At 42.9% G+C, this 25,231-nt stretch overlaps 1 protein-coding gene across 1 annotated transcript in view; it reads right to left on the bottom strand.

Moving 5' to 3' along the window:
• arhgap39 (Rho GTPase activating protein 39) overlaps positions 1-24,565 on the bottom strand; it is a 140,882-nt gene extending 116,317 nt beyond the window's left edge. Inside the window, exon 1 of the mRNA XM_072390269.1 lies at positions 24,451-24,565. Coding sequence (XP_072246370.1) covers positions 24,451-24,461 — 11 coding nt within the window. The 5' untranslated portion in view covers positions 24,462-24,565. The remainder of the gene's footprint in view (positions 1-24,450) is intronic.
• Positions 24,566-25,231: the final 666 nt, after the last annotated feature.

Genomic DNA, 25,231 nt, shown 5'->3' with positions numbered 1-25,231 from the left:
ATTATTTATATTAGTATTATGTTTATCATGCATATAACAATATACGTAATTAATAAGTATTTATTAATTACTTATTACTTATCCACATTTCCTGCTTCTAAAGAGTGCAGACGCGTCTCCGCTTCCTCCTGCTGCTTACTGCTTAATTTGCTTTTAAATCATTCTATTTCTTTCCACAAGTCTTGGATATAATTCTATTCTTTTTCTTTTAAGTGACTTTTTAAATAATTTTTAATAATTCTTTATTCTTTTTACAACTTATCTGACGAGCCAGCAACTCCGTGTGCGTGGCCTACACACAGCTGAAGCCTGATTTACAGTGTCCGGGCACCTAGCACTCAGCTAAAGCTAAATAGCCTGGAAAGGTGCTAACCGTTAGGCTAACTAGCAACAAGATGCCTCCCTTCTCCACAGATGACTACTACAGCCTCCTGCAGAAGATTGCAGTACTGGAGACGAAAATTCATCGCTTAGAAGTAAATGTGGTTGGTTTTTTTTTCAGGGTGTTGGGGCGTGCGGTGGGGGGGGGCGGTGCTTTTCCCCTGTTGGGGGGGGCCTGGGTGATGGTGGGTCTCAGGCCCGGGCTGCTGCGACTGGTGTGACCGGGTGGTTTGTTTGTTTGTTTTTTGTTGTTGTTTGTTTGTTTTTTGTAGAGGTCCTCCGGGGTGGGGTGGGGCGGGATGGGTACCTTCTGGGGGTACAGTAGTTCCCGGAATATGGTCGCTGCAGGCCCCGAGCCTGGTGGACATCAGGCCCTCCTGCCCTGTGTTGGCTCCCAGGTAGCGGGGATGCCTATTGCAGCCAGTCCCTGGCTGCCCTCTCTGGGGGAGAGTAGCTCCCCCGGTGAATATCCCCATACCCCTCTCCCTTTTGGCTCCTGTACACAGCACACACTCACACATGAAGGGTTTTGGGGGCGTGTGTGTTCGGTGGGGTGTAGAAGATGGGGCCACGTAGGTGGTCCCCTTTGGTTGCACTCTGCAGTTCCCCGCCCCTGTTTTAATTACACCTTAGATATTACTACTTATCAAACACACACACATTAGGTCTTGGGGGGTGGTTACACTGAGTGGCATCTGGTGGGCGGGGCTCTTTGGGTATGTAGGCTGCCCAGAGGGCCGCGCTCCCAGTTCTACAAGTTTGGCTGCCCCTCAATTTTAATCGCTCACTATTAGAAAATATTGAAGAGCCAGAAGGGTGAGGGGAGGGGTCTTCTTCCCACACCCCTGCTTCCTGGTTGCTGCTCGGGGCGGGAGGGGCCAGGAGGATTAATTAATTGTTCTGCTGGTTCGGGGTCAGTGGTGGCTGGGGGGCTGCTGGCCCCCTGGTGTGCCCGCTGCGCTACACCCCAGCGGAGTCGAGGGAGGGAGGACGTGTGGATGTATGGGACGTGAAAGTGTGTGTGGTAATGATTGGGCCTGGATCTGGGACTTGCTGTCGCCTGGCCTGCCTGTGCTTCTCCCGATGGGGGGGCGGCGTTGCCTCTCCCCGCTGCTCGCGACTTCACCCACCTGTGGGCACGTCTTGACTCCCAGGGCACTTGGCCTGGGGCGCTGGGGCAGGCGCTGACCCACTGTGTGGCTGTCTGGGGCGCTTGGCCCTCCTGGGTATTGGGTGGGGCCTCTGCCGGGGGGTTTGGGGGCGCTCGGGCTCCTGGGGCCCGGGTCCAGTGCACGGCCCGTGTCTGGGCGGCTGGGGCCTGGCGGGGTCGGTGGGCTGTTGCCCCTGGCTCCCGGAGGGCCTCTGCCCTATCTTATGGGGGCTCTGTCCGGGGGCTTCCTCTGCAGTCTTCTGGGTGGATGCGTGGTTGCCCCTATTGCATGTTCTCACACACACACACACACACACACACATTAGTCCAGTAGCATGGTCGCTAAGCAGTTGATGTATTATCATGTCGTCTCAGGTCATCTATATCCACAGCTGTGTTGTCATATTAAGTCATATTTATCTGATAGATTCCAGTTTGTTCTTGTAAATGAAGAATCTTCCTCACACGTTGGAGTAAGTCATGGAGTTCCTCAGGGTTCTGTGCTTGGACCGATTCTTTTTACTTTATACATGCTTCCATTAGGTAACATTATCAGACAGCATGGCATAAATTTCCATTGTTATGCTGATGATACTCAGCTGTACTTATCTATGAAACCAGATGAAACCAACAGGTTGGTCAGACTACAAGCCTGTCTTAAAGACATAAAGACCTGGATGACTCAGAACTGTCTGCTTTTAAATTCAGACAAAACTGAAGTTGTTCTCTTTGGACCTGAGCGCTTCAGGGAGAAATTGTCTCGTTATATAGTTACTGTAGATGGTTTTTCCTTGGCTTCTAGTTCTACAGTGAGGAACCTTGGAGTTATTTTTGACCAGAATTTATCATTTGACGCACATATAAAACAGGTTTCTAGGACTGCCTTCTTTCACCTTCGTAATATTGCTAAAATCAGGAACATCCTGTCTCAGGGTGATGCAGAGAAACTAGTTCATGCATTTGTTACTTCAAGATTGGACTACTGTAATTCCTTATTATTGGGCTGTCCCACATATTCTCTGAAAAGCCTCCAGCTGATGCAAAATGCTGCAGCCAGAGTTCTGATGAAAACTAACTGCAGAGATCATGTTTCTCCAGTTTTAGCTTCTCTTCATTGGCTCCCTGTTAAATTCAGAATAGAATTTAAGATTCTTCTTCTCACATATAAAGTTCTTAATGACCGAGCTCCATCATATCTTAAAGATCTCATTGTAAGATATTTTCCTAACAGAGCACTTCGCTCCCAAACTGCAGGTTTACTTGTTGTTCCCAGAGTTTCTAAAAGTAGAATGGGAGGTAGAGCCTTCAGTTATCAGGCCCCTCTCTTGTGGAATAAGCTGCCAGTAAATGTCCGGGAAGCAGACACCCTTTCCACTTTTAAGATTAGGCTTAAAACTTTTCTTTTCGATAAAGCTTATAGTTAGGGATGGCTCAGGTAATCCTGAAACATCCCATAGTTAAGCTGCTATAGGCTTAGACTGCTGGGGGACCTCATCTGTCACACCTTTCCTCACTTTGCTCTCTTTTTCCCCCTGATTAATTTCACAATTGATTTTATGTACATGTGACATTATTGTGATTATTAACCTATGTTTCCCCATTCCAACAGGTATCCTTTGAATGGTGTTATGGTGTTTTTCCCCCCTCTTTTCCCTCTTTTCTGTCTTCTCAAACCCCAGCTGGTCGAGGCGGATGGCCACCCTTCCTGAGTCTGGTTCTGCCAGAGGTTTCTTCCTGAGTCTGGTTCTGCCAGAGGTTTCTTCCTGTTAAAAGGGAGTCGTTCCTTTCCACAGTTGCCACAGGCACGCTCAGGACGGGAGATTGGACTGAAGACACATTTCGGTGCAATCTGTTGGTTTCCTTAGCTAGGATATAAATTTTTTGAATTGGCTCTATAAGAATTAATTGGATCATGATTACAATGAATTGAATTCCAATTGGCTTGAATTGGACTATATTACTTAAGTGCCTTGAGATGACAATTGTTGTAATCTGGCGCTATATAAATAAAATTGAATTGAATTGAATTGAATTGTTGTATGCGATTACCGCTTCTTGTGCTTGTTTTTGTTCGTTTGTGTGTTTGTTTTTTCTCTGCTTGTCTGCTTTCAGGTGCTCCTGGTGGCGCTAAGGCTGTATTCCCCTCAGAGACCATGGATTGTTGTCTGTTTTGTTTTTTACAGGTGTAGCAGCTGGTTGTCTGGTTTTTGTTTCTATTTTTGTTCTGTTTCCTCTTCTTTCCTCTTCTTCTTTCCTTGTCCCCCGGTCCGGTTCAGTTCTATTACATGTCATATATTGTAAACAGAAATAAATAAATGGGCATCAAGGGGAGCTTTACATCAAAAGTATTCAGACTACAATTCTGCTGCCATAATGGTGAACAGGACAAGGGGAAAAAAAAAAAAAGAAGTAAATGTGGAGGTAAATGGACTGTGTGGAAATGAAACAATCTTGCCATTGATTCAAAGCAGCGGAGATGAGCAAAACCAAAGAGTAAATCATGTCTCCTGAAAGTGGGAGGAGGAGAAACCGACTGGCCTTCACTCCCTACGAGACAGAGGAGCTCTTCTACCCCTGTACATGGGAGGAAATAGGACTAGACATCCGTGAATCAGAAGGTTAACAACAACCCTCCAAAACAACCGAGTGTGAAACTGCAGAACAGATTTGCTCCACTATCGAAGGACTCTGGATCTCTATTGGATGACCATCCATCCCAAAGCATCAAGGCAAGGACTGAAAAGCAGATGGAAAGTAAAAGGCCACAGGGAAAGCTAAAGGCTGGGCCTCAAACTCTGATTGTGGCTGCCGTAAATGATGTTCAAAGGATGTGCGGTAAGAACACTAAAGTCCTCTGCTTTCCTCGGGATATGGTTAACGATCTAAAGGAGAGAATTCTTGGAATTGCACATGAATATCCAACTGTGACAAACATCGTTCTACATACAGGGTCAAACGATGTGTCCAAGCAACTATCCGAGGTTCTGAAACGGGACTTCATTGGATTATTAAACACAGTGAGCTCGCTGAATGCAGCTGTATTCATCAGTGGACCTGTACCACCAGTCCGAGGAGGAGAGGAAAGATTCAGCAGGTTGCTGGCACTGAATAAATGGCTTTTATTGGCATGTGCTGACCACTCAGTGCATTTTATTAATAATTTTAACATTTTTTGGGAACGCAGGCATCTTTTTAAGGCAAATGGATTTAATTTTAACAAGTCAGGGGTGAAACTGTTCACCTCCAACATGTTTTATTTCCTACGTCATCCATCTGTGCTCGGGGCCAGGGCTGAGATAAACAAGGAGTTATCTCATAGAAAGGAACAAACAAATCCCAGCAGAAACCTTGAGGAGGAACTCCATCTGCCCCCACCCGAGAAGAGCTTCGGAAAGGAGAGACAGCAGAGGCAAGAAGAGGGGTCCTTATTTGCCCCCAACCCTCTCAACAGCACTAATGACCAGGACCAGGACCTTCCCCAGCCCCCCAAGGTCATCGCTCCTCACCATCCCTTTCCCCTCCTCCCCTCACCTGAAATTCACTGAGGAGATGATGGAGCGGGTCAATGCTGGGCTTAGATCTACCCCCCAGCCCAATCCCTTTTTATCCCCCATAAACCCCCCACCAAAGCGGCCAAAGGTTCCCCGCCGAGCCCCGCCCCTACTAGAGCAGCAGAAGTGACGGAGCCCAGCCCCACCCCCTCCTGTCCCTCCACGCTGCCACCAAATAATACCTCTAAAACACTTAAGTTGGCTTTATTAAATGTTAGGTCTTTAGCTGGGAAAACATTCTTAATTAATGATTTTATCACTGAGCACACCCTGGATTTTATGTTTTTAACTGAAACCAAAATAACAGCGCTGCTGTTCTCATTGAGTCGACCCCTCCTGGTTAAATGGTAAATGGACTGTACTTGTATAGCGCTTTTCTAGTCTGACTGACCACTCAAAGCACTACATGCTGCATTCACCCCACTCATACAGCACGTCTTAAGATACTTAACTACGTGCTTTTCTATTCATTCATACACACACTCATACCCCAATGATACACTGGGAGGCAACGTGGGGTTCAGTGTCTTGCCCCAAGGACGCTTTGACATGTAGCCCGGGGAAGCCAGAGTCGAACCACTGACATTCTGATTGGTGGGCGACTGCTCTTCCTCCTGAGCTACAGCTGCCCGCTGTACAGTTTTATCAGCGAGGCCAGCGAGGCCAGAGTGAGCAGGAGAGGAGGAGGGGTCGCAGTCTTATTCAATGAATCATTTCAATGTAAGCAGTTATCTCCTGGAAGTTTTCAGTCCTTTGAATATACGGCTATACAGCTGAGTCCTGTTTCTGAATGTTTGCAGGTCCCCTAAATACTGTAAATACTGTGCAGATTTTTCCTCAGTGAACTGCTGTCTATGATCTGATTTTGACTGTATAATTATTGTTAGTGATTTTAACATCCATATGGACAACCCTCAGGACAGAGGGACTAAAGGCCTGAGTAACACTTTGGGCTGACTCAGCATGTAACAGAGCCCACGCACAATAGGGGTCACACTCTAGACTTAGTGATCTCTAAGGGTCTGAGCATTTCAAAGATTACTGTGTCTGATGTGGGCCTGTCTGACCATTCCTCTGTTTTCTTTGAGAGTATGATTCCAGTGCACACAAATGTCTCAACAGCAGTGATCTCAAAACGGTGTATAACTGAAAACAGTAGTGAGACCTTTAAACAAGTCTTCTCTTTAACACCTGCCCTGTCCGAGGTTCAGTCAGTGAGCTTGTCAGTAGCTTCAATACTAAAATCTTAAATGTTATGGATACTATTGCTCCCATTAAGGTGAAGGTTATCTCTGGAAGGAAGAAGTCTCCATGGCGAAATTCCACACTTGTGAAAAATGGGAAGTGTCGGAAAGCTGAGCACAGATGGAGAAAAACAAATCTCCAGGTTCATTATGACATCTATAAAGAGAAACTTCACTCTTATAATTTACAACTGAGGAATGCAAGGAAATCCTACTTCCTACTGACATCATCACCAAAAACAGTCATAATGCTCGGGCCTTATTTGCTACAGTTGACAGGCTAACAAACCCTCCTGTGTCAGTGGCAAATGAACTCCATTCCACCATGGCCTGCAATGACTTTGCCAAATTCTTCATAGACAAAGTCCAAAATATTAGACAAGCAGTTGGTACATCAGCAGCAGGTTCAGCATATGTACCGTGTCCACCGAAAATCGGTTTAAGCACCATGACACTATTTCAACCCATTAACAGTAAAGACCTGGAGGACATCTTACGTCACCTGAAGTCCTCCTCTTGCTGTTTAGACATCCCACCAACAGGTTTTTTCAAAGGGGTCTCAAAGACTTTGGAGTCAGACCTGTTAGTGATCCTGAACTTGTCCTTAACGTCAGGTGTGTTTCCAGAGCCACTAAAAAAAGCTGCAATTAAACCTCTGCTGAAAAAGGACAATCTTGACAAGACGCAAATGAACAACTACAGGCCCATCTCAAATCTCCCATTTTTAAGTAAGATCATTGAAAAAGCGTTTTTTCAACAGCTTAGTTACTTTTTAACACAAAATAACTGCTATGATACCTTCCAGTCAGGCTTTAGACAGCACCACAGCACTGAGACTGCTCTGACCAAAGTGTTTAATGACGTATGTCTGAATACAGACGGTGGAAAAATGTCAGTCTTAGTTTTACTGGATCTCAGTGCTGCCTTTGATACAGTTGACCACAATATATTACTCAAACGACTGGAGAACTGGGTGGGTCTTTCCAAGTTACCAATGATCTCCTGTTAGCCTCTGATAGCGGACTTGTTTCTGTGCTTGTCCTGTTGGATCTCAGTGCTGCATTTGATACGATCGATCACAGCATTCTGTTACAGAGACTTGAACATGTTATTGGGATTTAAAGGAACTGCATTAGGCTGGTTTAAGTCATATTTATCTGATAGATTCCAGTTTGTTCTTGTAAATGAAGAATCTTCCTCACATGTTGGAGTAAGTCATGGAGTTCCTCAGGGTTCTGTGCTTGGACCGATTCTTTTTACTTTGTACATGCTTCCATTAGGTAACATTATCAGACAGCATGGCATAAATTTCCATTGTTATGCTGATGATACTCAGCTGTACTTATCTATGAAACCAGATGAAACCTACAGGTTGGTCAGACTACAAGCCTGTCTTAAAGACATAAAGACCTGGATGACTCAGAACTGTCTGCTTTTAAATTCAGACAAAACTGAAGTTGTTCTCTTTGGACCTGAGCGCTTCAGGGAGAAATTGTCTAGTTATATAGTTACTCTAGATGGTATTTCCTTGGCTTCTAGTTCTACAGTGAGGAACCTTGGAGTTATTTTTGACCAGAATTTATCATTTGACGCACATATAAAACTGGTTTCTAGGACTGCCTTCTTTCACCTTCGTAATATTGCTAAAATCAGGAACATCCTGTCTCAGGGTGATGCAGAGAAACTAGTCCATGCATTTGTTACTTCAAGATTGGACTACTGTAATTCCTTATTATTGGGCTGTCCCACATATTCTCTGAAAAGCCTCCAGCTGATCCAAAATGCTGCAGCCAGAGTTCTGATGAGAACTAACTGCAGAGATCATGTTTCTCCAGTTTTAGCTTCTCTTCATTGGCTCCCTGTTAAATTCAGAATAGAATTTAAGATTCTTCTCCTCACATATAAAGTTCTTAATGACCGAGCTCCATCATATCTTAAAGATCTCATTGTAAGATATTTTCCTAACAGAGCACTTCGCTCCCAAACTGCAGGTTTACTTGTTGTTCCCAGAGTTTCTAAAAGTAGAATGGGAGGTAGAGCCTTCAGTTATCAGGCCCCTCTCTTGTGGAATAAGCTGCCAGTAAATGTCCGGGAAGCAGACACCCTTTCCACTTTTAAGATTAGGCTTAAAACTTTCCTTTTTGATAAAGCTTATAGTTAGGGATGGCTCAGGTAATCCTGAAACATCCCATAGTTAAGCTGCTATAGGCTTAGACTGCTGGGGGACCTCATCTGTCACACCTTTCCTCACTTTGCTCTCTTTTTCCCCCTGTTTAATTTCTCAAATGATTTTATGTACATGTGACATTATTGTGGTTATTAACCTATGTTTCCCTGTTCCAACAGGTATCCTTTGAATGGCGTTATGGTGTTTTTCCCTCCTCTTTTCCCTCTTTTCTGTCTTCTCAAACCCCAGCTGGTCGAGGCGGATGGCCACCCTTCCTGAGTCTGGTTCTGCCAGAGGTTTCTTCCTGAGTCTGGTTCTGCCAGAGGTTTCTTCCTGGTTCTGGTTCTGCCAGAGGTTTCTTCCTGGTTCTGGTTCTGCCAGAGGTTTCTTCCTGGTTCTGGTTCTGCCAGAGGTTTCTTCCTGTTAAAAGGGAGTCGTTCCTTTCCACAGTCCCTCAGGCTCAGGACGGGAGATTGGACTGAAGACAAGTTTTGGTGCAATCTGTTGGTTTCCTTAGCTAGGATATTAATTTTTTGAATTAGCTCTATATGAATTAATTGGATTATGATTACAATGAATTGAATTCCAATTGGCTTGAATTGGACTATATTACTTAAGTGCCTTGAGAGGACAATTGTTGTAATCTGGCGCTATATAAATAAAATTGAATTGAATTGAATTGAATACCTGAAACGAGAGGAGAAGGTCAGTGCTTTCAAAATAAAACAGGAAATAACGAGACAAGACATGAAACAGAACATAAATCGTGACACAAAGGTTGAAAGCACCACTGAAATGGACAAACGAGGCTAAGTTAGCCATTGAAAGTTTGAAACAAGATTTGCAGAAAGCACCAACACTGGCAACACCAGACTATGAGAAACCATTTTTCTTGTACGTCTCCAATAGACGCAACATGTATGCTTCTGCAGTGCTGATGCAGGACACATGTAGTGGTCGCAGAAAACAAGCTGTTGTTTACGACGGTACAAAATTGGATAATGTCGTACAAGGCTGGCCACCATGTTATCAAGGGTTGGCGGCAGTGCAGTATGCTTATGTGAAAGTGTCCACAATAACCCAGTCACCCAGTCAAGGGGATACCCAGTCATCATCTTAACTCACCACAAGATCTCAGATCTAATAAATCAGGGAAAGTATGTTGTTCCATCAGAGATTAGCTCAGATAATGGCACAGTGTTTGTGCAGAAAGTTGCAAAGGGCATTTTGCAGCAGCTGCGGATCAAGCAGAAGCTGTGGGGCTGTGTATCATCCACAGAGTCAGGGGATGGTTGAGAGAATCAATGCAACCTTGAAAATAAAACTGAATAAAATCTATTCAACTAAACTAAACTGGGTGGATGCTTTGCCGCTTGCACAAATGAGCTATCGTATGCAGACTCATAGGGTCACGAACCTAACACCGCATGAAATGCTAACGGGTCAACCCATGCCAGCACCTCAGTTGAGGGGTCCCTTTAAAGGGCCCCCACTTGAGCAGTTTCAAACAGAGTTGAAAGCTTATATGAAACAACTAACTGCTATCCATAGAACAATCTATCTGCAGGAGAAGGCCAGAGACTTGGATCTCGAACAGCTGGTTGAGAGACCAGTGGTACCAGGCGACCAGGTGTACATCAAAGTGTTCCGGAGGAAGTGGCACGAGCCAAGACGAGAAGAACCGTACACAGTGGTGCGAGCAACACCAATGGCAGTTCAAGTGGAAGGTAGCAACACATGGTACCACTCGATTCACTGCACTAAGGTTCAGACTAACAACACAGACAAGGTTAAGTCTGAGGGAAAGGATGAACAAAATGAATGTGTTAAGATCTCTGACAGTGATAAGCATCCAGGTGTGGGTGTGGGCAGACAGCATCCGTTAAAGAGAGCAGAGTCTGGAGATGATGGACAGGATCCCACAAACAGAAGGGTCTGGAAGGGGTCCCGTGATGAAGCCACCCCGGTCGGGAAGTAGCCAACGTGGGTCAGATGAGTATGATGCAACAATACACCCCCACTCAGACCATGCCACACCAGGAACTGTGCCAACAACACAAACTAAAGTCAAACGTGGATGTGCAGCTGAAAGGTTTAAATTACAGCACATTGGAACAAAGTATGGTGAGGAGATGTGGATCATGGGTCCAGAAGAGGTGACGCCCAAACCACCGCCTCTGGACACCACTACGAAGGTGCAATCTGGTGAGACCATGTTGTCCTCATGTCAGAGTGAGTTTGATCGTAATGAATGTAAGGATGGAAAGACGTGTCATGATAGTCAAGGGGGACTGAATACCATTATCACTACAGGACAAAATAGTCGTGTTAACCCAAGAACATGTGGAGCTTACATTCACATGTATAGACAGAGAGACAGTGTAACTGTGGAAGATGGGTTATGGGGAAGGCAGGACAGAATATGTGGTATAGATGGGCATGGTACACTACAAGATAACTGACTTCGACAGAGAGTCTCATATGCGCAGACACTCCAGGAGAATTGCCTGTTGTTGTTCCAGAACGACACCCTTTCAGGGACTGTGCTGCGGTCCAGCAACGGGAATGCCGAAAGGGTAGGTTCACATCACGATAGGATAAATGGTCAGTGTTTGAGCTTCCTATATGTGGTATTAAGTGCAGACTGATATTTGGGGCAAAGAAATTACACAATTTTTTCGAGAAAGGGGAGGGCCACAGATTGGAGTCTTCCTGTGCTGAATTTAATCTTAGTACAACACAGGATGAGCCTCCTACTGATTATAGAGTAGATTACAATGGTGAGTTTGAATGCTTTACAAGTGGTGGATTTACTAATGACTAATGTAGGTAATACAACTGTTAAGTGCAATGTCACATGGGTTTTGTCATGGTTTCCACACGCGAATATGAAGCCTATGTTCATCAGGACACCTGTGTGGTTTGAAAATATAACACAAAATGTGTAAATATAAGTATGACGATTCCAACTCTATTTTTTGGGGGGAATCAGACACACCCAATAGCTAATAGTTACTGGAGATGATAGTGGAGAGGATGTTTTGTTGAACGTGTTGCCCAATAGGTGGGTAGGTCTTTGTGCACTTGTAAGGATGAAGACATCATAAGTGTTAGTGTATGACAGAGTAAACGAGATGCTCGGATTGGATGTTGAGAAAGGGAGAGTTAAAAGATCTAGTGGTAATTACATCATCAATAAGCACATTTATGTGGATGCAATAGGGCAGTTGAGAGGGATTCCTTTTGAGTTCAAAGCACGCAGTGAGATGGCGGCAGGATTCGAGTCTATTTTGCCATGGATCACAATTAACAAAAATGTGGATTGGATTAACTACATACACTATAACCAACAGAGAAGGGCTTGTAGGCTTTGGAGAACAACTACTTGAGACAGGTAGGATGACTTGGCAGAACAGACAAGCCTTAGACTGGATATTAGCAGAGAAAGGTGGTGTTTGCCACATGATTGGAGAAAAATGTTGTACATTTATACCCAGAAAGACTGCATCTGATGGGACTATTACGACTTTAATAAAATCAAATATTTGAAAAAGGAGCTGAAGGAAAATACTGGTGGGAGTGACTGGTGGTGGAATGATCTGGATGGGATTTTGGGGACTTGGGGAGCGAGGGCATGTGAGATGGGAATGACTGTATTGGTAATACTGATAATGATCTCCCTATTGGTGTGTTGCATTATACCCATTTTGAGGAGATGGTTGCTAAAACTGATGTTCAGACAGAGAGAGGAAGCAGCCAGACTGCAGCTGACCTTGCGAGGTGTGGTTTGAGGACCACGGCAGGGAAGAACTGGTCAGCAAATGGGTTGCCAACTGTTCACAAAATTCTTTCCTTCTGTGTAGAACCAAATATAGCCTAACAGGGAGAATATGTGGTAAAGACTTATTTCATGGAAGTGAAGAGCTAGTAACCTCTCCTTCCAAGGTAGCTTAGCAGTTCCAGACCTAGCCGGACTGATGTTCGGCCAGAACCGGGCGACTCCAGAGTTGGTGACGGGACTGGACTGGATGAGCTACATTACAGTTTATTATTTTTATTATTCTTTGATTATTCCTGATTTTCTGTATTGTACATGGTACCAAACTGTGATTTATTCATTGATATTGATTGTGTATTCATTTTATGTTTATCATCAGTCATAACTAATCACATATGTCCATTGCCATTCGTGTCAGTCAACTGTTCGGAGTGCGACCTTTAGTACTGAAAGAGTAATTGAGTGGTCGGACGCCAAGTGGGGATAGGGCCATAGAAGAATTTTCCTGTGAATAAGAACATGAGTTACAAAAGTAGCAGCTGATGGGTTTTTTCGCTCCTATGTACTGCGAACAGTGGACACATTTAACGGTAATGTTTAAGGATTTAAATGATGGTTGTTCATTCAATATTATTGGTACGAAATGATGAGCTTTTACAGTGTCTAATTTATTGATTTGAAGTGTAAAACTCACACTTTATACGTTTTTCAGTCATTTTTAGTGGAGTCAGCTTGGGGACACTGGACCAAACAAGATGGCTGATGCAAACACCTGTTGCTTCAAAAGGCCCTGAGGAAGACTCATTCACTGGGGAAGCTTTGGACAGATGTACAACTCTGATGTGCCATACTGTAAGAATCACTGCCCATAAAAGGCCAGTTTTCCACTATAACATTTGTAACAAAAACAAGGGCATAAGACAAATTGAGTTACGTGATAAATAGCCTCTTTTAAGTTGATTACATGGGTTTGATTATAGCTGATGTGCCCTTTTTTAAGACTCACAGGGCATCATACAATTTAGATCCGATGAAGGAAGGGAGGGGAAGGGAGTGTCATAAAAGGTGTGAATTTTGTGGGCGAGAAACAACCATAAATAGGGAATGCCTGGCACGCAGACCCAGACTTCACAATATCGCAACCAAGAAGGATCAGTGCTCAGAAGGCTTTAGCAATTCTACAGAGCATGTTGGACTGTGAATCCTATGTGGACCTCGCATTTCACAATGAAAACATTTTCCAGGAGACTTGAATTGGAGACTGAAATTATGAGGTTAGAAAAAGAAAACAAAATATCAAGTCTAATAATAATAATATATAATAACAAAATCTCTCTATGTCCTTCCCACCCTCCCCCTCTCTGCAGACAGAAGTAACCCAGGATTGACAGAGCAGTGACAGTTTGTAAGACGATTAGGAGTTCTTTCTCTCACAGTTGGAAGAAGCAGCGGGCACTGCCAGAGGCTCAAAAAAGAGAGGGCACGGCTCAACACAAGGTGAAAAGTGCACGAGGTTGACTTTCCTGATGTCAACTGTTTGGCAAAAAAAGTACCTGTGCATCCAAGCCACTCGTGCTTCAGTGAATTGGCTTGTGTTCTTGAATAAGAATCTGAGACTGTGATTACTGGTGATAATCAGCTCGACGGCTATGATTGGCAGTCTTTTCAGGCAGCATTTCAATTCAAGTTTTCAGCATTTGTTGCAAGTTTTGGAAGTTATACCTAATTGAAGGACAACTTTTTTTTTTGATTGTTACATTTATGCTCAAAAGATTTTAGTATTTTTCATTTTATTTTTTTATATACTGCACTTTAAATTTGATGGTGGATTTTATTTTGTATTTATGTTTTATACAAACTATTTCAATCCAAGAACAGAGGGAGAATTTTAATTTTATTTCTTTGACTTTAAGACTGAATACTTTACTAAATAAAGTTATTGCACTAAAACTTACCTTTGTAATATATATATTTTTAGTTTTTACTGACTATTTGAAGGCAACCTGTTATGTATATGCTGTCAATTATGCTCTCATAGGCGTGGGCAATATGACAATAATAGATCGTGAAGGATTACAACGTGAAGACGATCTGTCAAACTGCAGAGATCGTGGGATCATCTCGGGCACATTCTATAAATTACAGTTCTATGCTGATGCACCGACGCACCAGACGTATTACGTCGTCAACCTGACCGACCAATCACAGCGAATTACGGGCAGTGACGTGCTTTATTACCCGCCTCCTTCCTTGTGTGTGTAGCGGTAATAAACAGTAAAGACAAGAGGAGCAAATCCAGAAAACCTCAAATAAGATTAAGACAACTGAATCAGCTCCATCTGCCTGAGGTTCAATAAATGTGAAGATTTAAATAGTTAGAGGGAGCTGATTCAGTTGTCTTAATTTTTTTAAAACCCCAGGCAGAGGAGGAGGAGTGGCAGCTATCTTCAGATCAGGGTTACTAATCAGTCCTAGACCCAAGATTAGTTTGAGCTCTTTTGAATCTCTGATTCTCAGTTTTTCCCACCCAAAGTGGAAATCACAAAAACCTCTTGTGTTTGTTGTTGTGTATCGTCCACCTGGGCCTTATTCTGAGTTTCTGTCTGAGTTTTTATCCCAGTTAGTGCTGAGTACAGATAAAGTCATTGTAGTGGGTGACTTTAATATTCATGTAGATGTTGAAAATGACAGCCTAAATATTAACTTTAATTCTATATCAGACTCTATTGGATTTTCTCAAAGTGTTCACAGACCTACTCACTGCCTTAATCATACCCTTGACCTTGTGCTGACTTATGGCATTGAGAGTGAACAGTTAACAGTGTTCCCTCATAACCCTGTCTTGTCTGATCATTATTTAATAACTTTTGAGTTTATATTACTTGACTATACGGTTTCTGAGAAGAATTCTACATATAGAAGGTGTCTGTCAGAGAATGCTGTAACCAGATTTAAAGAGTTGATTTCATCATCCTTTTCTTCACTGCCATGTGCTGATATGACAGAGGACGGCTGCCTAGATTTTACTCCAGTAGAACTTGACTCTCTTGTTGACAGCACTACAGCTTCAATGCGTACAACACTGGACAATGTTGCCCCTCTGAAAAGGAAGGTAATCAGTCAGAAGAGGTTGGCTCCTTGGTATAATTCACAGCTGCGTGCGTTAAAGCAGACTGCAAGAAAGCTGGAGAGAGAGTGGCGTTCCTATAATTTAGAAGAGTCTCAATTAGGGCTGCACAATTAATCGTATTTTGATCGTGATCATGATTTTGGTGGCCACAATTAAATGAACCTGATCATCAACGATATTTACATTCAAAATGTGAGCTCTGCTAACTGCAGAGATCATGTTTCTCCAGTTTTAGCTTCTCTTCACTGGCTCCCTGTTAAATTCAGAATAGAATTTAAGATTCTTCTTCTCACATATAAAGTTCTTAATGACTGAGCTCCATCATATCTTAAAGATCTCATTGTAAGATATTTTCCTAACAGAGCACTTCGCTCCCAAACTGCAGGTTTACTTGTTGTTCCCAGAGTTTCTAAAAGTAGAATGGGAGGCAGAGCCTTCAGTTATCAGGCCCCTCTCTTGTGGAATAAGCTGCCAGTAAATGTCCGGGAAGCAGACACCCTTTCCACTTTTAAGATTAGGCTTAAAACTTTCCTTTCTGATAAAGCTTATAGTTAGGGATGGCTCAGGTAATCCTGAAACATCCCATAGTTATGCTGCTATAGGCTTAGACTGCTGGGGGACCTCATCTGTCACACCTTTCCTCACTTTGCTCTCTTTTTCCCCCTGTTTAATTTCTAAAATGATTTTATGTACATGTGACATTATTGTGGTTATTAACTTGTGTTTCCCTGTTCCAACAGGTATCCTTTGAATGGTGTTTTGGTGTTTTTCCCCCCTCTTTTCCCTCTTTTCTGTCTTCTCAAACCCCAGCTGGTCGAGGTGGATGGCCACCCTTCCTGAGTCTGGTTCTGCCAGAGGTTTCTTCCTGGTTCTGGTTCTGCCAGAGGTTTCTTCCTGGTTCTGGTTCTGCCAGAGGTTTCTTCCTGTTAAAGGGAGTCGTTCCTTTCCACAGTCCCTCAGGCTCAGGACGGGAGATTGGACTGAAGACAAGTTTCGGTGCAATCTGTTGGTTTCCTTAGCTGGGGTATTGGTTTTGAATTGGTTCTATATCAATGAATTGGATTATGTTGAAATCAATTTATTGGATTTCATTGGATTATGATTACAATGAATTGAATTCCAATTGGCTTAAATTGGACTATATTATATATATATATATATATATATATATATATATATACTATATATATATATAGTGCCTTGAGATGACAATTGTTGTAATCTGGCGCTATATAAATAAAACTGAATTGAATTGAATTCTCACTACTGTTTTGCAAGAACACCTTTTTTTAGTTTTCCTGTTTCCCTTTATTGTGAGAAACATTCTCACAATAATCACAGCAGAATCACAGCAGTACCTTCCAACTGCCAGTCCTTTTTGCATGTTTCTTCTCTTTCTGTACTTTTCTGCCTTCATACAGCTCCAGCTTCTTTCAAAAATACCTTTCAGCTCCAGGTCCTTTCAAAAATACCTTTCAGCTCCAGGTCCTTTCAAAAATACCTTTCAGCTCCAGCTTCTTTCAAAAATACTTTTCAGGCGCTTTGAAGCTTCAGCTAATAACTTTCTGCTAAATTAAATTTTCACTATTTTCAGCTTTTTTTTTGCATGATCAGCTATTCCCATTCAGCTCATCAGCATTCTCACTGCTGTTTCGCAGGAACAGCTTTTTCTAGTTCTGTTTGGAGCTTGGTTGCTCTCTGTTCTTGTTCTTAGTTGTTTTTTGTTCTATCTCAGTTTGTTTATGGTGATGAGTTATAGGTTTTAGTCCAGTCTATAGCTGTCTTTTATAGTTGCTTTCAAGGTTGGTCTTTGTTGTTCTTCCCTTTGACTAGTTGGTTTTATCTGCTTTGTTTCTTCATATACTCACTCTTTCCTCAGTGCTCATGTTTAGGTAACTAACTCCACACTCACCTGTGTTAATTGTCTCATCTGTTCTCCTGTGTATTTAAGCTCAGTCGTTGTCAGATCCTCACTGTTACAACCTGTTGTTCAGTCACTACTTTCTTGGTTCACTGGCATTTCTGGTTAGTCTTGTATCTTCTTGTTTAGTCATGATTTTTGTTTTCTCCTTTTTTAGTTTGTATGTATGTTGGGCTTGGTCGCACCTTTAGTTACTGTTCTGGTTTAAAATATATCAAGTTAAGTTTAGCAACAACCTCCTGTCATCATCTACTGGTTTTTTGGGTCATTTGGGTCCTTCATCAACACAGAGGTTGCATGCTGCACTTGTTATGGATGTAGTCATAGTTTATGTTTTGTCTTATCTCCATTTTGTTTTCATTTTGTTTATTGATTAACACTCATAGGGTTGCTGATTTCCACTTTTCACTATCTTTGTTGGTGTACATTTGAATCTCAATCACTGAAATAACACAATTATTTACCTTAAGGCAGTTCCATCTGGTTTAACATTACTTCATCTGTCCCAGTAAGACAGGTTGTAACAAAAGTCTACTTGAGTCTACTTCTTAACTTCAGTATATCACATTATATAACCTTTCAGAGCGATTTATCAGGCGGGCAGAGGGATGGAAGAGAGATGCTACTGAGTGCTCCTTTTGCTATCAACCACGGTCACGCACTTATGGACACATCAGTAAGCAAAGTGTTTTGCCAAAGGACACTTCAACATGTGAAGCCTGCTGGTTTGACACCAGGGAAGCCAGGTGTCAAACCAGCAGCCTTCCAATTAGGAGATCTCCTCCTGAGCTACAGCCGGCAGTAAAACTAACTGCAGACTGTGTATCATGTTACCATGGACACCACGCTAATCAAAATGGGTAATGGTATTCATCCATTTTCTATACCCACTTCCTCCAATTTAGGATTATATGATCATCCAATTTCTGAGGCTGGAGGCTAGATTCTATCGATAAAAATAACTAAGTTAATATTTAGGCTGTCATTTTCAACATCTACATGAATATTAAAGTCACCCACTACAATGACTTTATCTGTACTCAGCACTAACTGGGATAAAAACTCAGACAGAAACTCAGAATAAGGGCCAGGTGGACGATACACAACAACAAACACAAGAGGTTTTTGTGATTTCTACTTTGGGGAAAAACTGAGAATCAGAGATTCAAAAGAGCTAAAACTAATCTTGGGTCTAGGACTGATTAGTAACCCTGATCTGAAGATAGCTGCCACTCCTCCTCCTCTGCCTGTTCAGTACATTCCTATTTTTTCATCTTGATTGTATTATGTGGGAGAGAGTAGGGCCTTGCCACTGCTCACACCACATATTGTTTAGGTCAGAATGTTCTCTGTCCAGGTGATGACGACGGTGCTGTGGCCATCTCAGACACAGCAGTGCTGGACAGAGATTGAGTTTTGGACACGTATGCACAGAATGGTATCAGGAAGTATAAGAGGATCTCACAAGCTGTTCTCATTGGGAATTCCGTGTATGCTGCCATGTAACATGTTTCTGTGTTGTTCCTGTTGATAAGAGGCTGCAAAGGTGAGTCCGACTACTCTTTTCTCCACAACACCTAACATCAATACCAGAATTTAAATACACTCCTGTGACAGAGTATAACTGTATCAGAAGTCACACACTACCTTTGCTTCACCTTGTTAGTCACTGAAAGTGGTTTGGTGTGTGCGTGAGAGAGAGAGAGAGAGAGAGAGCTGCTACAGGGATTTCACAGTTGCTGAGAGCCACTGGCAGTAATTGGGTGATGGAGGACAGGTCTGAGTGTCTCCGCTCTGGTCTGGTCTATTAGCCACCTGCAGCACAAACATTGGTAACTCTTCTCTTTTGTGATCTCTCTGTGTGTGGGTTGCTGTCTGGATAGTATACTAATTAACAGTTTGTGTGGATATGGGAGAAAGAAGTGTGTATGTGAGCTGTGCTTAAATAATGAGCAGTAACTCTTCTCTTTTGTGATTTCTGTGTACAGCCCAGGGTTTGCTTCAGTTGCCTCCATCTTAAAGTGGGCTTCTAAGGTTCAAGTGTTTACTGACCTTTTCTGTAGTGATAGCTATTGTCTTGTCAGAGAAGGACTAGAAAACTGTCCATGGATTAAGCAATGATCTTGTGGCTTAGCGAACCTCTGGCCTCATTTGATTTTGTTAATAAGGATATTTTCAATTGTGTGGATCTTTCCGTCCTTCTGATTTTATGCTGAAGACTGAGTAATAAACTTTGGGCACTTTCATGTTCTCTGGTCATATTTTTAAAAATACACATCATTTTGTACAAATTCCGCTTTCTTAACAATAAAACCACGTTTAACAAAAATTTACCACCTTTCTATTATGATTTTTTTTTCATACTTTTCAACATCCTTCCAAGTGTCAAAATCACTGTCTTCAACAATGAAAATAATGTATAAATATGTGATTTATTTGAAAACTATTAGTTTACCTGAATTAATTATCAGTAAAATAATTCAAATACATTATAGTGTTTAATGCAACCATCAATATTATTTTTCATCCAAAATATAGCTGTTGCACAGTTTCACAGTCATTTCCACCACAGCACTGTAATGTGCCTTTAAAAAATAAATATGAGAGATTGGTTGTCTGGTTTCTATGGCAATGTAGAGTGACATCACAGCACATTTTGGACATGGAGGGAATTTCAAATTTCATCAGCCACATTTGAAGAAAAATCAAGGTAAATATTGCCTGATCACTACATATATTTATTGCATGTCATTTCAAAACATGCTGTACCTTCATATGTGTTTTTAAAGGTTTTTATGTTGAATAATCGTATTTTGCATACATTAAGTGCTAAGATTCAAATCAAAGCTAATCAGTTAAGCTAGTTTGCATTTTTTTTTAAATAAGTGTAGAAAAGTAATTTCCACAACATTACCCTCTGTGGTGGAAATGACATTTATGCTTAAGGTCCAAGTGATATGGATTGAGTAGATCGTGTGTTAGACTTCTTAATATTACACATTAAATTAACATTAATAGCTTTCCTAGTTTTCCATATTTTATCTCATAAACTGTTTTTATCTGTACAACATCTTTTGTGTTTTACTTTTCAGATGCCACGTACAACTGCGGAAAGGTCCCAGGCCCATAGGAACCAAATAAAAGCTGATCCTGAGAAATATGCAGAACGACTAAAAAGAGACGGCGATACCAAAGGAAAAAGGACTAGTTAAGGCAATAACAGATTTGCACAAAGAGAGAACAACGGAAACAGTGGAGAATCAATCAAAGAAACAGACCAGAGAAGAATTTCTTTTAAAACTGTGAAATTCAGGCCTAGCTCTCCTCCACCACCACACTCTCCTGATGCTGAACATGATGTTGATTTGCCTCCCATACGACCTTCTGCCCGCTCTTTAAGCCAAAAACGTAGTGGAAGGAAAAGGATTGCGAGAAATCGCCAAAAGATGTATTCAGCACTTCAGGGCAGAAACGCCAAGCTTGAGAAAGCCTTACACAAGGCAGAGAAGTACCGCCAGAGGTACGACAGACTAAAAAAGAAAATTAGACAGGCTGACTCGCCAAATCCAAAACCTAGACAACCAATGGGAACACGTAGGGAAAACCTTAGAGCGTTTCTTTCACAACGCTCTAATTGCTGAGCTGCGAGAACGATATGGAAATCTCCATTCAGACAAAGACAACATTTCCAAAGTAATGGCACGACAAATCCTTAAGAAATATCGACTACTGAAAATGGCTTTTCACCCAGACGAATGAGACGTAACGACAAAAGGACTTACATACACTCGGAATAAACAAAAGAACAGCATCAGCCAAACCTCAGGAGAAAAAAATCTCACAGTTCTTGGAAAGAGATGAGAATAGTCAAGCAACAACTGGGAAAAAAAGGACACAGTGACAAAGAAAAAGATAAAAAGACTAAATGAGCCACTGGAAAAACTCCATGAGAAGCTTAGGAAGGAGTATCCTCACATATTCTATTCTATTAGATTGTAAAGCCCTCAGTCAAAGACAGAGACACATGTCTCATGGCAGATAAACTGCTTTACCATAAAGTCATCAAGAGCAACAACATTGAAGATTTGATTGCATCTCTGTGTTGTTCACCAAACTGAACCAAGCAGTGTATGTACAGGGAATGTAAGATTTGTGAAAAAAGAAAGAATTGGAAATCTCAACCTTTGACCCTGGGGCCCAGACATCTTGGTATGAGTGGAAGGGGAAAGCTGAGTAGAGACTGACGAGAAAGAAAGAAAAATCACAGTCCACTTAACAGTTAAAGAAAAGGTTGACGGTACTCTGCTTGAAGACTTTCCAACAGGACTAAAAGAAAAACTGGGGAAGCATGTCTACAATATGAGACACCAGTATGCTGCTGACCTCTTCGTGGTCTGAAAGAACATTGTGTGAAAAGGAAGTTGTTCTGCATGTTGCAGAGAATTGTCCTGCAAATACAGCAGTGAAATTCAGGCAGTGCATTTCACACAAACAAGCGTGGCTTCCCACTGGTGTGGCTTACACCAACAACACTGTTCTCTCCATCTGTTCAGTCAGCTCTTGTTTTCGCCCTGATCCCACTGCTGTTTGGGCTCAGCTTTCAAAAGTCCTCACTCACCTGAACGATCAATATCCCACAGCTTCAGTGCTGCCTGTAGTCAGTGATGGACCGAGCACACAGTAGCGCTCCAAAAAGAATGTTTCCTCCTCACCAACATCCCATTTCAGATGGGCTGGAAGAAAGTGACGTGGAACTTTCAAGAAGCTGGTCACGGAAAAGGCCCTGCTGATGGGGTGGGGGCAGCTGTCAAAAGGAGGGCTGATAACATCATTGCACAAGGGGAGGACATCCCAAATGGCCCGGGGCTCTTTGAGAAACTTCAACAGCAAAAGTCTGCCATAGAGCTCTTCTATGTGAGCCAGAAGACATTGAGGCTATGGACATGCGTGTGCCATCGGAGCTACAAACCCTCCGTGACACAATGAAGATTCATCCGGTAAACAGGCAGGCAGACAGGCAGACAGACAGGCTCAGGGTTGCTAAATTCATGCTGACAGTTTCTCTCCTGTCAGATTAGCTCTGGTAGCCCAAGTAAAATGTCCTGGAGGATCCTCAGCTGCTTTTGCTCTGCACTGCAGGACTGCACATTCAATCCAGAAGCAGTTGTGTTCCAGCCGTGGGATGAGGCTTCCCCCTCAGTCAGCACATCACTTCCTGACCCACCTCAAAATGTAGGTCTGCAGCCACTTATGGAGCTACATGAGGACTCATTGGTCAGTGGTGGGCTGTTAGCTATGATGGAGATGTTCCCTTGGTGCTCTTGTGAAGACCTCAATCATTTTTTTTGGCCAATAAGAGATGACATCATCTGGTGCCAGCCAATGAATGTCATAGGCCTTATCCCTGAGCCTGTACCTGTGACCAAACGGCACATGGAAATCAGTGAAAAAATGCAATAGATTTGAATCCCATCACAGGGACACTTAGGGACCTACAGCTGTTTGTTATGTAATGATCCAGTGTTTGATTTGGTTTCTAATCATCATCTCATTAATCCAACTCTTCCTTTTCTGGCACAGTCCTTCGTCAAACACCTCTCAGTTACAGCTGCAGTTTCTTCACAAGATTCAACAAATCATTTGAGGGTTTCAGAAATGTATTAAAGCTATGGATACCTTCAAAGTAGCCGTTCTCTGTATTGGGCTATTCTAGAATGCACGCACACCCCTCTCTCTCTCTCTCTCTTTCACACATTCAGGTGTTCTTTACAGTTACTTTTTACAGAAGTGGATTGTCAGTTAATTGATAATTATTGTTAAATTCATACATCAAAAACACACTTGTTTGATGAATATTTGGTTTTACTTTTCTTTAACAATGTAACCCCTAACCCTACATTGACGGTCATGATCCACTTTACATAATAATTCAAGTCATTTATTTTCTAAAAAGCACCTACCCAAGCAATATTAAATTTCAGATGGCAGCAGGTGGACAGTTAAGCAATTGGTCCTTAAGAGATTTAATTTATAAACATAAATAAAAGATGTATATTGAGATGAGGTGGAAATTACTTTTGATCACTGCAGGTCAGAAAAATGTAAAAAAATTAAACATTTGTCTTGTAATCTAAGTTTGTCCTCTTACATATCTTAAAACTAGACAAACTATTTCAAATGATTAGACTGTGTTTGGTGAGTTTTGAATAACTTTTTTAAGTAAGTGCACCTCGTTGAAGAAACGCACTGAGCTAATGTGCTGAGGCTATGCCTCACCCACGTGACATCAGAGATCACTGTACAGAGGGTGATGACGCACTCAGGACACACCAGCGAAGGAAGCCTCTGATCAGCAGGTCTTTAAGTAAGGTCCACAAACACCCAGCACACCTGCAGCTCTGATTTCCATCAGGCCGGATGAGCCAGCAACCTGCGTCTAATCATTCAGCCGCGGCTTCCTGCTGGCTCTGCGGAGCCTGCACCTTCATCCAGCACGAGCTGCGGCACTGAGTGCACATTCACGTCATCAATTCCATAGATTAAATTAATCCAGGACTACTGATTCAAACGCGGCTGTTCGCGGACTTCCGAAGGAGGAGAATTTCTTACTGACCAGACTGACGTGACATTTGACGGTCTGGATGGAGATTTGCTCCGAGCGCCTCTCCATGGGAGGCGCCTCCGTCCGTCTGGAGGACAGGGATGCTGGAGCCTCTGCTCCAGCAAACCAAGCCTCAGCCCGATTCTGAGCGGGGCTCGGAGGTTGATGTGCAGTCAGCATCAAGCGTAAAAAGGACGTTAGGTTACATTCCAACGAAGTGATGGCAATTTAGACCGACAGGTGCAGCATTATCAGCATCAGCAGCAGCATCCTGCCAACACAGATACCGTCACCGCTCCCTCCGAGGCGGCAACGAGCCACACAAACATACCCCGCACAAGCGAACCAGAAGGAATGAACACACATTTTCTGGATTAAAAGCGTTGACTGGCAACAGCAAATAGTGGGAAGCTAGCTTATCTGCGCAGAAACCAAACGCAGCGTCGCTAGCTCCTGGCTCGTGCCTCCTTTGATCGACATCAGCAGTGATCTGGACAACACAAACACGTGCGTGTTCTTAGGCTTACCTCTCTGCCATCTTCCCGTTGGATCTTAAAATCCTTTAACAGTAAACTCCACAACGCCTCCCATGTTGCTGAAATTTCGGTAGCCGTATTCACCGAGTCACTCCTTCAAGACAAAAGTGAAGATGCCAATTGTTACTACGCATCTTCCGGACATTGCCTTCAGAATAAGAGCATGAAGGCAACTCATGCTCATGTCACCCAATATGGGTCATAGCCAAAGAAACACTGCGTTTCAATTTGAGTTTGAATCAGTGTCCGAATTATACATTTTGGATATATATTATACACCAGGCCCTCATAGCTCGAATGTGGATCTTATCAATATTCCTGCCTGCTCTCTGTCCTCCTGTCCTTCTGTCTGCTCTCTGTCCTCCTGTCCTTCTGTCTGCTCTCTGTCCTCCTGTCCGCTCTCTGTCCTCCTGTCCTTCTGTCCGCTCTCTGTCCTCCTGTCCTTCTGTCTTCTCTCTGTCCTCCTGTCCTTCTGTCTGCTCTCTGTCCTCCTGTCCTTCTGTCTGCTCTCTGTCCTCCTGTCCTTCTGTCCGCTCTCTGTCCTCCTGTCCTTCTGTCCGCTCTCTGTCCTCCTGTCCTTCTGTCCGCTCTCTGTCCTCCTGTCCTTCTGTCCGCTCTCTGTCCTCCTGTCCTTCTGTCTGCTCTCTGTCCTCCTGTCCTCCTGTCTGCTCTCTGTCCTCCTGTCCTTCTGTCCGCTCTCTGTCCTCCTGTCCTTCTGTCTGCTCTCTGTCCTCCTGTCCTTCTGTCTGCTCTCTGTCCTCCTGTCCTTCTG

The sequence above is a fragment of the Leuresthes tenuis genome, unplaced genomic scaffold (assembly GCF_036924035.1).
Source record: "Leuresthes tenuis unplaced genomic scaffold, fLeuTen1.0.hap1 SCAF_7, whole genome shotgun sequence".
Classification (NCBI taxonomy): domain Eukaryota; kingdom Metazoa; phylum Chordata; class Actinopteri; order Atheriniformes; family Atherinopsidae; genus Leuresthes; species Leuresthes tenuis.
This window is presented reverse-complemented; position numbering and strand designations above follow the sequence as displayed.